The 14,969-nt window shown below is 43.9% G+C and overlaps 1 protein-coding gene across 1 annotated transcript in view; it reads right to left on the bottom strand.

Annotated features, from left to right (window-relative positions):
* Nucleotides 1–14,969, bottom strand: part of kcnq4 (potassium voltage-gated channel, KQT-like subfamily, member 4) — a 789,375-nt gene that overhangs the window by 243,077 nt on the left and 531,329 nt on the right. The window contains exon 2 of the mRNA XM_043717965.2: nucleotides 2,810–2,900. Coding sequence (XP_043573900.1) covers nucleotides 2,810–2,900 — 91 coding nt within the window. The remainder of the gene's footprint in view (nucleotides 1–2,809; nucleotides 2,901–14,969) is intronic.

Here is a 14,969-nt window from a genome sequence, read left to right as displayed (position 1 = left end):
TCCAAGGTCTCCTTTTTAAAGACACTCTCCAGGACCTTACCATTAAGTGGATAAGTCCTGTCCTGATTTGCCTTTTCAAAATGCAGCCTCTCACATTTATCTAAATTCAACTGCATCTGCCATCCCTCGGCCCATTGGCTCATCTGATCAAGATCCAGTGGTGTTCTGACTACACTACACATTCAATTTTGGTGTCAACTGCAAACTTACTAACTATACCTACTATGGTAACATCCAAATCATTTATATAAATGATGAAAAGTAGTGGACCCAGCACCGACCCTTGTGGCACTCCACTGGTCACAGGCCTCCAGTCTGAAAAGCAACCCACCACCATCGCCCTCTGTCTTCTACCTTTGAGCCAGTTCTGTATCCAAATGGCTAGTTCTTGGGAACACTGTTTCTAAACTGTGAACTTTTAAAGCGTTATTGGTTATAACAAAATGATTCTTTAGTTTATATTAGTTTAAACGGTGCTGTTATTACGTGATTTTCTAATGACATGGGATTACATGAGAACAGAACTATCACGTTTTAGCAAACTGACTGTCTGTAAATCACAAACAGCAGAGGTCCAGCACTGATCCCTATGGAATGTTACTAGTCACAGGCCTCCATTCCAAAAAGCACTCTTCCACCATTACACTCTGTCTCCTATGATTAAGCAAGTTCTGTATCCATCTTGCCAATTAACCACTGATACCATGTGACTTCACCTTTTGTATTAGTCTGCCATGAGGGACCTTGTCAAAAGCTTTACTGAACTCCATGTAGATAACATCAATCTCTTTTCCCTCATCAATCATCTTTGTCACCTCTTCAAAAAATTTGATCAAGTTAATGAGGCATGACCTCCTCTGCACAAAACCATGCTGTCTATCGCTAATAAGTCCATTTTCTTCAAAATGTGTACAGATCTTGTCCCTGAGAATCTTTTCCAATAATTTCCCTATCATCGATGTGAGGCTTACAGGCCTGTAATTTCCAAGATTATTCCTGCTACCCTTCTGAAACAATGTGACAACTTTTGCTATTCCCTAGTCCTTTGGGAACTTACCTGTGGCCAAAGAGGATACAAAGACATCTGTCAATGCTCCAGAAATTTGTTCCCTTGCCTCCCTCCATATTCTGGGAGAGATCCTATCAAGACCCCGGGACTTATCTACCCTAATACTTTTAAAGACACATAACACCTCTTACGTATTAATAACATTTTGATTTAGAAACTCAACACTCCCTTCCCTGAGATCATCCTCCACCAGTTCCTTCTCTTTGGTGAATACCAATACAAAATATTTGTTTAGGGCCTCATCTCCCTCTTCTGACTCCGCATATAGATTCCCTCCTTTGTCCTGGAGTAGGCCAAGCCATTCCCTGGCTACCCTCTTGCCACCTATAGAAACGTGATCATAACGCAGACTCAGACTCCACAGATAGGAAAGGAATCATAGAATCCCTACAGTGTGGAAACAGGCCATTCGGCCCAACAAGTCCACACTGTCCCTCCGAAGGGTATCCACCCAAACTCATTCCCCTACTCTATTATCCTGTATTTATCCCTGATTAATGCACCTAACCTACACATCCCTGAACGCTATGGGCAATTTAGCATGACCAATTCACCTAACCTGCACATCTTTGGATTGTGGGAGGAAACCGGAACACCCGGAGGAAACTCACGCAGACACAGGGAGAATGTGCAAACTCCATGCAGACAGTCCCCAAGGCTGGAATTGAACCCAGATCTGTGGTGTTATGAGGCAGCAGTGCTAACCACTGAGCCACCATGCCATCCCAGTTACCACCTCTCTATACCTGCTATCCACAACACTCTTTGCCTCATGAGCACTCTACAGTTTCCCCAGATGTTACTTCAACTCTGAAACTTGGGCTTCCAGGAGCTGCAGCTGGAGACACGTCTCACACACATGCACATCCCAGGCACTGGAAATATGCCCGGCTTCTCACAGGGAGCAAGAGGAGCAGACTACAATTTGGAACTCTCCTGTCATGTCATACCCTTGTAAGTGAATTAATCCTTATAATGTTGAAACTTCTGATGCCTTTGCTCCGATAACAATTTCTCAAAACTTATCTGTTACTCACTAACAACAGTCTCCAAAAGCAGTTTACACTCGCTCTCCTTCCTCTCATGACGTTCTGTCTCCTCTGAATCTTGCCTCTCCCTTTTTTTTGGTCAGAGGAGGGAGGAAGCCAAGTTAGATTCTAAGAAAATATTTCCCTTGGCTTGTAATTCAGAACAAGGGGTCACAGTCACAAACCAGGCCATTCAAGACTGAGATGAGAGGAATTTTTTACGCTCAAAGTTTTAAGAGTTTTTGGAATTCTCTACTCTAGAGAATTGTAAATGCTGAGACATTGTGTGCATTCAAGACAAAGGCCAACAGCGTTTTGGAAACTGAACTAATTGAAGGATTTGGGAGAGGATGGAGTTGAAGTAGAAAATCAGTTATCAGCATGTTGATTGGTGGTGTAGCCTTAAAGGCATTCTCCGACAACTATTTCATATGTTCTTATGGCCTTACTGTGGTCCCATTTCTCACTGGTCTCCAGGGTCCTGCTGTTATATGACTCACTACTACATTTGCATCATCCAACAGATCACTGGGGCAGGTGATCTGCATCATCTGTGACCAGATTAGACTATTACTTGCACAATCTACTGATCCTAAATATTGTTTCAGCCGTTCCACTTTGAATCAAATATGCTGAGTTACAAAATTGTATTGAATGTAAATCAGCTAGTTACATTTATGTACAGTTAAACTTTTCCCACTGTTCCTCTTACCAGAATAAAGAGTCCAGAATTTGCCACATCCTGGTGCGCAGGTATGGTGGAAAACACTGACAGGACGAGACAACTGAAGACAAGCAGGAATCTGTTGGAGACAAACAGAATGTAATTAAATTAAGTAAATGTGATAGGAGATATAGCAGATATTCTGGAGTTATTGATCACACTCTTCCAGTGTTTTTATCTCAACATCCTAGAGTGTCAAATTGTTCCCAAATTCAATCATCCATACTCCAGAAAAAACAAACTGATTAACAAACAAGTGTTAGAATATTGTATTAACCTGACATTGCTGGAGTATAATCATCAGTGACTGTCTATTATGTAAGGCACCTCTGGAGGGTATTTCTTAATAATTTGTTAATTTATAATACTTTGCTGAAGAGCATTAGTAAACCAGATGGGTATCTAGAACAGTCATACAGTCATAGATATGTACAGCATAGAAACAGACTCAATCAGTCCGACCCATCCATGCCGACCAGGTATTCTAGATAAATCTAGTCCCCATTTGCCAGCATTTGGCCCATATCCCTCTAAACCCTTTCTTTTCATGTACCCATCCAGATGCCTTTTAAATGTTCTAATTGTAGCAGCCTCCACCACTTCCTCCAGCAGCTCATTCCACACACACACCATCCTCTGCATGAACAAGTTGCCCCTAAGGTCCTTTTAAATCTTTCTCCTCTCATCTTAAACCTATACCCTCTAGTTTTGACTCCCCCACCCCAGGGAAAACAGCCCCAGCCTATTCAGCCTCTCCCTATAGCTGAAACTCTTCAACCCTGGCAATATCCTTGTAAATTGATGATAGTTTCATTCCACCAATACTAGGCTTTAATTTCAATTTTTTGTTATTTGAACTTATATCTCACCAGATGACTTTGTAAGATTCAAACCCACATCCCGTGTCACAAGCCTGGGTTGTAGATTACAGCATTGGTCCAGTTACATTGCTACTTCAGCACCATCTTTTCTTCCCCACACTCAGTACCCACTACAATGATAAAGTATTTACCTGATTACTCTACAACTGAAAAAGTGCTAAATTACAATTGCTCATGATTACTACATAATCTATTTAGCACTACAAAACATATCTGGGGCTTAGTTATCTCAGTTGATTGGCAGTTGGTTTGTGTTGCAGACTGATGCCAGTGTGTGTTCATTCCTGCACTGGATGAGGTTCCCATAAAGGACTCTCCAACTCATCCTCTCCCCTTGCCTGAGGCATGGTGACCTCAGGTTAAACCAGTTGCCTCTCTTTAATAAGAGAGCAGCCCTATGGCCCTTGGGAACTATGATGATTTTGCATCTATTAATGATGACTGTACAACAAATATGATCTATAATACAAATGGTGGTCATTATTATATAATGAACACAGTATACAATTGTCCAGGTTGAAAAGTGTGGGGCTGGAAAAGTGCAGTAGGTCAGGCAGCATCTGAGGAGCAGGAGAATGATGGTTTGGGCATAAGCCCTTCATCAGGAATATGGAGGGGGAAAGGGAATGAGAGATAATTATGCAGGTGCGGGCGGGGCTGAAGGAGGGTAGCTAGGAAGGCAACAGGTGGATGCAGATGGGAGGTAATTGTGATGGGTCAGTGGGGAGGGTGGAGCGAATAGGTGAAAAAAAAGATGGACAGGTCTGATAGGTCAGGATGGCAGTACCAAGTTGGAGGGTTGGGTCTGGGATGAGGTGGGAGTAGGGAAGATTTGGAAAGTGGTGAAGTTGACGTTGATGCTGTGTGGTTGTAGGCTCCCGAGGCGGAAGATGAGGTATTCTTCCTTCAATTGACGGGTGGCTTTGGTTTGGTGGTAGAGGACCAAAACATGTCTGTCTTTGGGGGAGTGAGAGGGGGGATTAAAGTGACCACAGGGCACTGGGGTTGTTTGGTGCATGCATCCCAGAGATGTTCCCTGAACCACTCCATCAGTTGGTGTTCTGTCATCCTGATGTGGAGGAGACCACATTGAGGGCAATAGACTCAATAGATGAAGTGGGTGGATGTGCAAGAAAATCTCCACTGGATTTGAAAAGATCCTCTAGGGCCTTGGGCAGAGGTGAGGGCACAGGCTTTACACCTCTTGTGATGGCAAAGGAAGGTGCTGCATGTGGACGGTGGGTTATTGAGGGTGTGGACCCAACGAGAGTGTCGCGGAGGGAATGGTCTCTGCAGAACACAGGTAGGAGTGTAGACGTCTGGCTGAAGATGGCAGACATGGCAAAGGATAATGTGCTGTATCGAGGGGTGGAAGGTGAGGACCAGAAGGGTTTTCTATTCTTGCAGAGGTTAGAGTGGTGGGATTTGAGGGCAGAGGAGTGGAAGGTGACAGGTGTGTTGCAGGATATTGCTAATCATGTCGGAGGGGAAATTGCAGTCCTTGAAGTAGCAGAACATCTGGGATGTCCTGGAATGGAATTGCTCCTCCTGGGAGCAAATATGGCAGAGAGAGGTGGAATTGGGAGTAAGGGGGGGGGGGGGAGCGGAAAGAGTTTGGGGATGGGTGTAGTCAAGGTATCTGTGGGAGCTGGTAGGTTTGAAATAGATGCCCATGTTGAGTCAGTTGCCAGACGATGAGACAAAGAGGTTCAGGAAGGGGAGGGAGGTGTTGGAGATGGTCCGTGTGAACTTGAAGTCAGGGTGGAAGGTGTTGGTGAACTTGATGAACTGTTCAACCTCCTGGTGGGAGCATGAGGTGGCGCTAACACAGTCATCAATGTAGTAGAGAAAAAGGTGGGGCATTGTGCCAGTGTAATCGCAGAAGATGGACTATTCCACATATCCTATGACAGACAAGCATAGCTGGGGCCCATGCAGGTGCCCATGGCGACTCCTCTGGTTTGTAGGAAGTGGGAGGATTCAAAGGAGAAGTTGTTGAGGGTAAGGACCAGTTCCACCAATTAAATGAGTGTATCAATGGAGGGGGGTTCGTTGGGTCAGCAGGAAAGGATGTAATGAGGGCTTGTAGGCCTTTGTCTTGGGGGATGGGCATGTATAGGGACTGGATGTCCATGGTGAAAATGAGGCATTGGGGGCTGGAAAACTGATAGTCACAGATTAGATTAGATTAGATTACATTACAGTGTGGAAACAGGCCCTTCGGCCCAACAAGTCCACACCGACCCGCCGAAGCGTAACCCACCCATACCCCTACATTTACCCCTTACCTAACACTACGGGCAATTTAGCATGGCCAATTCACCTGACCTGCACATCTTTGGACTGTGGGAGGAAACCGGAGCACCCGGAGGAAACCCACGCAGACACGGGGAGAACATGCAAACAGAGGAGGTGGAGGGCATGGGTGGTGTCCCGAATATATGTGGGGAGTTCATAGACCAAGGGGAACAAGACAGAGTTAAGGCTTTAGGAGTTTGGTGGGAGAGGAGCAGACAGAGACAATAGGTCAATCAGGTTTTTGGATTTTGGATGAGAGGTAAAACCCGGATGTGCATTGTTGGGGAACTATGTGGTTGAAGGCTGTGAATGGGAGATCCCCGAGGTCATGAAGTTGTGGATGGTTTGGGAGATGACAGTTTGGTGCCAAGAGGTGGGGTCATGGTCGAGGGGGTAGTAGGAGGACGTGTCAGTGAGTTGACGTTTGGCTTTGGTAATTAGATTAGATTAGATTACTTACAGTGTGGAAACAGGCCCTTTGGCCCAACCAGTCCACACCGACCCTCCGAACAGCAACCCATCCAGATCCATTTCCCTACATTTACCCCTTTACCTAACACTACGGGCAATTTAGCATGGCCAATTCACCATTTTTGGACTGTGGGAAGAAACTGGAGCACCCGGAGGAAACCCACGCAGACACGGGGAGAATGTACAAATTCCACATAAACAGTTGCCTGAGGCAGGAATCAAACCCGGGTGTGAGGCAGCAGTGCTAACCACTGCGCCACCGTGCCACCCATTGCCAACGTGCCGCCCATGAGGCAGCTGATTTGATGGCGAGGTTGGGATTGGAGCGGTGGGAGTGGAGGGCTGCACATTGCGAGGTTGGTGTGGATGAGAGGGGTGGACAGGTTGAGGCGGTAGCAAGGACCTGACCAGGACAACTGCTACCTCCAACAGGAGCTGACCGAGTGCAATTATCAGAAACAATTGTAGCATATAATCATAAAATCATACAATGCAGAAGAGGCCCTCCAGCTTATTGAGTTTGTATGGCTTAAATATACTAAATCTACACTACACGTGATCGACAATATCCTCCAACACAATCCTGATAGTAAGAGATGGGATCAGTGCATTAGTAAGGGAGGATCTCAGATTAGAAGAACAACCCATGAAACCTGTTGAGTGGAGCTATAAAACAGCAAGGGACAGCAAATACTGACTGGGGTTATTTGTAGGCCACCAAAAAGTAGTGGTAGATTCAACAATTCAAAAAAGGTCAGTCAATCAGGGTTACCAATGGAGATTCAGGATTGTACAGATAAAAAGTAAAGGTTTAAAATGTTGCCAGAAATAGCAGTAAATCTGAAGATCAAGATGTTTTAAAGAATACAGCTAAGGAGGACCAAGAAACTGGTAAGGAATAGAAGAATAGAATATTAATGCAACCTAGTGAAGAAACATAAAAAACATACTTTTTAAAAAAATTCACTCATGGGATGTGCATCCATTTCTGTCCAACCCTAGTTAAAGAGTCATAGAGATGTACAGCAAGGAAACAGACCCTTTGGTCCAACATGTCCATGCTGACCAGATATCCTAACCTAATCTAGTCCCATTTGCCAGCACTTGGCCCATATCCCTCCAAACCTTTCTTATTCATACACGCATCCAAATGCCTTTTAAATGCTGTAATTGTATCAGCCACCAGCACTTTCTCTGGCAACTCATCCATACATGCACCAGCCTCGTGTGAAAAATGATGCCCCTTAGGTCCCTTTTATATCTTTTCCCTCTCACCCTAAACCTATGTCATCTAGTTCTGGACACCCCCACCCCAGGGAAATGACCTTGTCTATCCATGCCCCTCATGATTTTATAGACCTCGATAAGATCACTCCTCAGCTTCCAACACTCCAGGGAAAACAGCCCCAGCCTATTCAGCCTCGCCCTATAGCTCAAATCTTCCAACCCTGGCTACATTCTTGGACATCTTTTCTTATACCTTTCAAGTTTCACAATATCCTTTCAATAGGAAGGAGACCAGAATTGCACACAATATTCCAAAAGTGGCCTAACCAATGTCCTGTACAGCTGCAACATGACCTCCCAACTCCTATACTCAATGCTCTGATCACTAATGAAAAGCATACCAAATGCCTTCTTCACTATCCTACCTACCTGTGACTTCACTTTTGAGGAGCTATGAACCTGCACTCCAAGGTCTCTTTGTTCAACAACACTCCCCAGGACCTTACCATTAAGTCTATATGTCCTGCAAAGATTTGCTTTTCCATAATGCAGCACCTCGCATTTATCTAAATCAATCTCCACCTGCCACTTCTCAACCGACTGGCCCATCTGATAAAAATCCGTTGTACTTTTTTTTTAGATTAGATTACTTACAGTGTGGAAACAGGCCCTTCGGCCCAACAAGTCCACACCGACCCGCCGAAGCGCAACCCACCCATACCCCTACATTTACCCCTTACCTAACACTACGGGCAATTCCTGAAGAAGGGCCTGTGCCCGAAACGTCGAATCTCCTGTTCCCTGGATGCTGCCTGACCTGCTGTGCTGTTCCAGCAATAAAGTTTCAACTTTGATCTCCAGCATCTGCAGACCTCACTTTCTCCACTACGGGCAATTTAGCATGGCCAATTCACCTAACCTGCACATCTTTGGACTGTGGGAGGAAACCGGAGCACCCGGAGGAAACCCACGCAGACACGGGGAGAACATGCAAACTCCACACAGTCAGTCGCCTGTGGCGGGAATTGAACCCGGGTCTCTGGCGCTGTGAGGCAGCAGTGCTAACCACTGTACCACCGTGCCACCCTCTGTCGACGACACCTCCAATTTTGGTGCCATCTGCAAATCATTTATATAAATGACAAAAAGTAGTGGACCCAGCACCGATCCTTGTGGCACTGCACTGGTCATAGGCCTCCAGTCTGAAAAACAACCTTCCACCACCACCCTCTGTCTTCTACCTTTGAGTCAGTTCTGTATCCAAATGGCTATTTCTCCCTGTATTCCAATGAGATCTAATCTTGCTAACTAGTCTCCCATGGGGAACCTTTTCAAACGTCTTACTGAAGTCCATATAGATCACGTCTACCACTCTGCCCTCATCAATCCCCTTTGTTAATTCTTCAAAAAACTCAATCATGTTTGAGAGACATGATTTCCTCACGCACAAAGCCTTGCTGACTATCCCTAAACAGTCCTTGCCTTTCCAAATACATGTAAATCCTGTCCGTCAGGATTCACTCTAACAACTTGCCCACCACCGATGTCAGGCTCACCGGTCAATAATCCTTGAGAAGTGATGGTGAGCTGCCTTCTTGAACTGCTACAATCCTTGTGCTGTAAGCAGACCCACAATGCGATTTGGGAGGGAATTTCAGGATTTGACTAACAACACTGACAATACATTTCCAAGTCAGGATGGTGAGTGGCTTTGAGTGAACTTTGCAGGTGTTGATGTTGCCATGTATCTGCTGTCCTTGTCCTTCTAGATGTCTAAGGATCTCTTGTGCATGTCGTAAATAGCAAATACTGCTGCTATAGTTTAATGGCTGAATGTTTGTGGGTGCATTTCCAATCAAGCAAGCTGGTTTGTTCTAGATGGTGTCAAGCTTCTTGTTGTCACAGCTACATCCATCCAAATAAGTAGAGTTTTCCATCACAGTCCTGACTTGTGCCTTGTGAATGGTGGACAGGCTTTAGAGATTCTGCAAGGTAAGTTACTGGCTGCAGTAATCCTAGCATTTAACCTGCTCTTGTAGCCACTATATTTATAGGGTGACTCAAGTTCCGTTTCTGATCAATGGTAACCCCCAAGATGTTGATAGTGAGTGATTCAGTTACAACAATGTCATTGCGTATCAAGGGGCAGTGGTTAGATTTTTAGATTAGATTAGATTACTTAGATTACTTACAGTGTGGAAACAGACCCTTCAGCCCAACAAGTCCACACAGACCCGCCGAAGCGCAACCCACCCATTACCCTACATTTACCCCTTTACCTAACATTACGGGCAATTTAGCATGGCCAATTCACCTGACCTGCACATCTTTGGACTGTGGGAGGAAACCGGAGCACCCGGAGGAAACCCACGCAGACATGGGGAGAATGTGCACACACTCCACACAGTCAGTCACCTGAGTCGGGAATTGAACCCAGTCTCTGGGGCTGTAAGGCAGCAGTGTTAACCACTGTGCCACCGTGCCGCCCACAAGATGATTGTCGGTCCTTGGAATTATCTACATTAGAGGGCTGTGAAAGCTCAGTCCTTGCATATGTTCAAGGTAGAGATTGACAGATTTCTAATTACCAGAACATTCAGGCTTATAAGGATGGGGTGGATAAAAGCTGAAGTGTTTGATCAGCCATAATTATATTGAATGGCAGAGCAGACTTGACAGGCTCCTGTTGCGATGTGCCTAACTTGATGATTGGCTGAGCATAACAACAGGTAGTAAATATTATGAGTGCCAAGTACCTCCATACATTTGCCTAAACTGCTTGAAACAAGCCGGGACCTCTAAAGGGATGGTGGATTGTGGCTGGAGCAAATGTTGGAAGTGACACCAACCTGAGAAAATTTGAAGAATCGTGCAATGTTACAGACAGCAGGCTTTTGGAGACAGAGCACTGAAGGACATGCATTGTCAATCAAGCAGGCTGATTTGTTCTGGATGGTGTCAAGCTTCTTGTTGTCACAGCTACATCCATCCAAATAAGCAGAGTTTTCCATCACAGTCGTGACTTGTGCCTTGTGAATGGTGGACATGTAGTTATTTCATTCTTAATGTTCTGTCCTCATGCTATGGTTAAGGAGTTCAAAATAATTCTCAAAATAAGCCCACTCCACCATTCAATAAGATCATGACTGTCTGTTTATGTTTCAAATTTCACATTCCAATCCACTCTCAAAAATGTTTGATTCCCATAAGAAGAATTTATCTATCTCCATTGTGAAAATATCTAATGGCACCTCCCTCCCTGTACCTCCACCACCTTTTGAGGCAGAGTTCCAAAGCACAGCTCTCAGAGAATAAAGTTCTCCTCACTTCTGTCTTAAATGGGCAACCTTTAATTTTAAAACAGTGTCCCCTTGTTCCAGACTCACCCACAAAAAAAACATCAATTCCACATCCAACTTATTAAGACCAACCAATATAGTCATAGAGCGCGGAAACAGACCCTTTGGTCCAACCCATCCATGCCAACCAGATATCCAAACCAATCTAGTTCCACCTGCCAGCACCAGGCCCATATCCCTCCAAACCCTTCCTATTCATATACCTATCCAAATGCCTCTTAAATGTTGCAACTGTACCAGCCTCCACCACTTCCTCTGGCAGCTCATTCCATACACCTACCACTCTCTGTGTGAAAAAGTTGCCGCTTAGGTCTCTTTTATATCTTTCCCCTCTCACCCTAAACCTATGCCCTCTAGTTCTGGACTCCCTGACCCCAGGGAAAAGACTTTGCCTGTTTACCCTATCCATGCCCCTCATAATTTTGTAAACCTCTATAAGGTCACCCCTCAGCCCTTATAAATTTCAACAAATCAGCTCTCATGCTTTTAAACTCCAGTGGAAAGAAAAGTCGGTCCAACCTATTTTCTTAAGACAATCATGTAAACCAGGTATCAGTCTAGTACACCACTTTCAATGCATTTCCATACTTTCTTAAATGAAACAAATCTAATTGCAGTTTTTGAAATGTGGTCTCACCAAGACCCTGTTTAACTGAAGGATAACATCCTTACTTTTATGTTCAATTCCTCTTGTAATAAAGGGCAACATTTCATTAATTGTATGATAACAGTTACTTGTCATACCTATGTTTAGGAGTAGGTGATGGCTTAGAGGTATTATCGCTACACTTATTAATCCAGAGACCCAGGAAATGTTCTGGGCATCAGGGTTTAAATCTCACTATGGTGGAGTTTAAATTCAATAAAAATCTGGAAGTAAGAATTTAATGGATGATGACAAAACCATGGCTAATTGTCTGGGAAAAACCCATCTGGTTTACTAATATCCTTTAAGGAAGGAAATCTTCTGTCCTTAACTAGTCTGTGACTCCAGACCCACAGCAATGTGGTTGACTCTTAACTGCCCTCTGGGCAATTAGGGATGGGTAATAAATGCTGCTTCAAACAGTAACACCCACATGCTATGAATAAATAAAAGAAAAAACTAACTTTTTGTGACTCATGCACTAGAGCACCTCAATCTCCTGCACCTCAATTTTACAGTTGTTATTTGTTTAGCTAACACAGTGCCCTTTTTACATTCAATACTGAACTTGCAGAAAGCTTGAGACTAACAGATCACCCACATCTGTAAAACAATAATGTTTACAAACAATACTTAAAATTGACTGGGATTAGAGGTGATTCAAGGAAAGGTATCATTGCTGACCGAGCAGCTGGAGGGTTAGCAGTCGGGAAGTGTGTAGAAAAAGCAAAAGAATTGACTAGATAGAAGAAAAGTAGGACCACCAGAAAGGGAAAAAAAATTAGTTGACCTGAGGCCAACACTGATGGAAGGGACTGCAATAGAAACACACAGAACAAAAAAGGCTCTTCCGCTCACTGAATCTATAACACCAAAATTATATTAATGCCTACACAAGTCACACTTTCTACCACTTGCTCCATAGCCTTGAATATTTATGACAGTTCAAGTGCTTATATAAGTACTGTTTAAAAGGTTATGAGGTCTCCCACCCAAACGACACTTCCAGGCATTCTTGGGCATTTCACATCCTCACCACCATCGGGGTGACAAATTATGTTCCTCAAATCCCCTCTAAACCTCCTGTTATTCACTTTAAAATTATGCTCCTGTGTTATTGACCTTTCGATAAAAGGGTTAAAGCTGCTATTTACTCTGTCTGTGCCCCTCATAAGCTCAAAGACCTCCATCAGATTGTCCCTCAATCTCTTCTGCAACAAGGAAAGCAACCCAAGCTTATCCAGCCTCTCTTCACTGCTAAAATACTTTATACCAGGCATCCTCCTGATGAATCTTCTTTTCAAGCCCTCCAGTGCAATCACATCCCTCAGGAATGTGGTGATTATGGTTTCAAACCAAAAGTGACAAAGATCCCTGGGCACATTCCATCGTCTCCCAAGACAGACAGCTACTATTGAGTAAGAAGCAAGGTCCAAGTTACTATTGATTTTGTTTGGTTAAATTGATGTAAAGTAAGTATGAGTTTCTCAAAGATTTTGCAATGATTTTACATTAAATTTGAAATGTTTCAAACATGTCCTTTTGTAATATTAATATTTATAATATGGAAGTATCTATCTTTTTTTTCTCAAAGAGTCATACAACACAGAAACAGGTCCTTCAGCCCACGATGTCAATGTCAACTAGCAAACACCAAACTAGACTGATTCCATTTACCTGCACTTGGTCAATAGCTGATAATGCCTTGGCATTTTAAGTGCTCATCCAGATGCTTCTTAAATGTTGGGGGAGTGCCTATGTCCACCCTCCTCTCTCAGCACATTTCATATTTCTATCACACTTTGGGTGAAAAAATCTTTCCTCAAAATTACTTCTCACTTTAAACTTGTGTCCTCTAATTTATGTCTGCTATGGGGAGAAGATTATTACAATCTACTGTGTCTATGCCTCTCATAATTTTGTATACTTCAATCAGATTCCCCCCTCAGCCTCCTCTGCTCCAAGGAGAATAACCCAGCCGGTCCAGTTCCACCTCACAACAGAGATTTTCTATTCCAGGTAACATCTTGACGAAGGAGAAAGTGAGGACTGCAGATGCTGGAGATCAGAGTCGAGAGTCTAGTGCTGGAAAAGCACAGCAGGTCAGGCAGCATCTGAGGAGCAGGCGAATCGACTGTTGGAGGGCTTATGCCTGAAATGTCAATTCTCCTGATGAATCTCTTCTGTGGCCTCTCCAGTGTTATCACATCCTTATGGTGGTGTGGCAAACAGAATTGCACATGGTATTCCATCTGTGGCCTAATCAGTGTTTTAAAAGGTTCTAACAAGACTTCCTTGCCCTGGCTAATTAAGGCAAGCATTCCCTTTGCCTTTCTTCACCACCCTGACTAGCTGTGCTGATATCTTCAGTGATCCCTTTGTTCCTCAGTACTCCCTAGGGACCTACATTGTGTATATACTTCCCTTATTAAAACTCTCAAAATGCATCACCTCACATTTATCAGGATTAAATGCCACCTGCCATTGCTCTGCCCAATCTACCAGTTGATCAATATCAGGCTGTAGGCTGAGACCATGCTGCTCACTGTCAACACTATCAACTTTTGTGGCATCCGCAAACTTACTAATTATACCACCTATATTAACAGAGAACTTTACAGCACAGAAATGGGCCATTCAGCCACAATGTTGTGCCAAACATGACACCAAATGATACTAATCCCTTCCGCCTGCCCTTGGTCCATTTCCCTCTGTTCCTTGCATTTTCATGTGCTTATCTAAAAGTCTCTTAAACGGCCCATTTGTGTCTGCCTCCACAACCATCCCTGGAAGCATGTCCACACTCCTACCACTCTCAGTGTTAAAAACTTGCCCCTGATATCTCCTTTGAACTTGCCTCCTCTCACTTTAAATGCACACCTTCTAGTATTAGACATTTCAACTCTGAGAAAAAGATTCTGACCGTCAACCTTATCTATGCATTTCATAATTTTACAGCCTTCTATCAAGTGGAGCCTTAGCCTCCACCGCTCAACAGAAAACAACATGTTCCTTATGCTCATACCCACTAATCCAGGCAGCATCCTGATAAACCTCTTCTGCACCCTCTCCAAAGCTTCTACAACCTTCCTGTAATATGACAACCAAATTTGAACACAATACTGTTAAGTGTGGCATAACCAAAGTCTTATAAACTGCAACATGACATGCTGACTCTTCTACCCAATTGCCAGACCAATAAAGTCAAGCATGCGTATGCCTTCTTCATCACACTATCTACTTACTTCCATGGCCACTTTCAGGGA

The sequence above is a fragment of the Chiloscyllium plagiosum genome, unplaced genomic scaffold (genome assembly GCF_037043375.1).
Source record: "Chiloscyllium plagiosum isolate Xiang-an unplaced genomic scaffold, Cpla_swu_hap1 HiC_scaffold_30, whole genome shotgun sequence".
NCBI classification, from domain to species: Eukaryota; Metazoa; Chordata; class Chondrichthyes; order Orectolobiformes; family Hemiscylliidae; genus Chiloscyllium; species Chiloscyllium plagiosum.
Note: the sequence above shows the minus strand (reverse complement) of the source record. Positions and strands in the feature narration are given on the sequence as shown.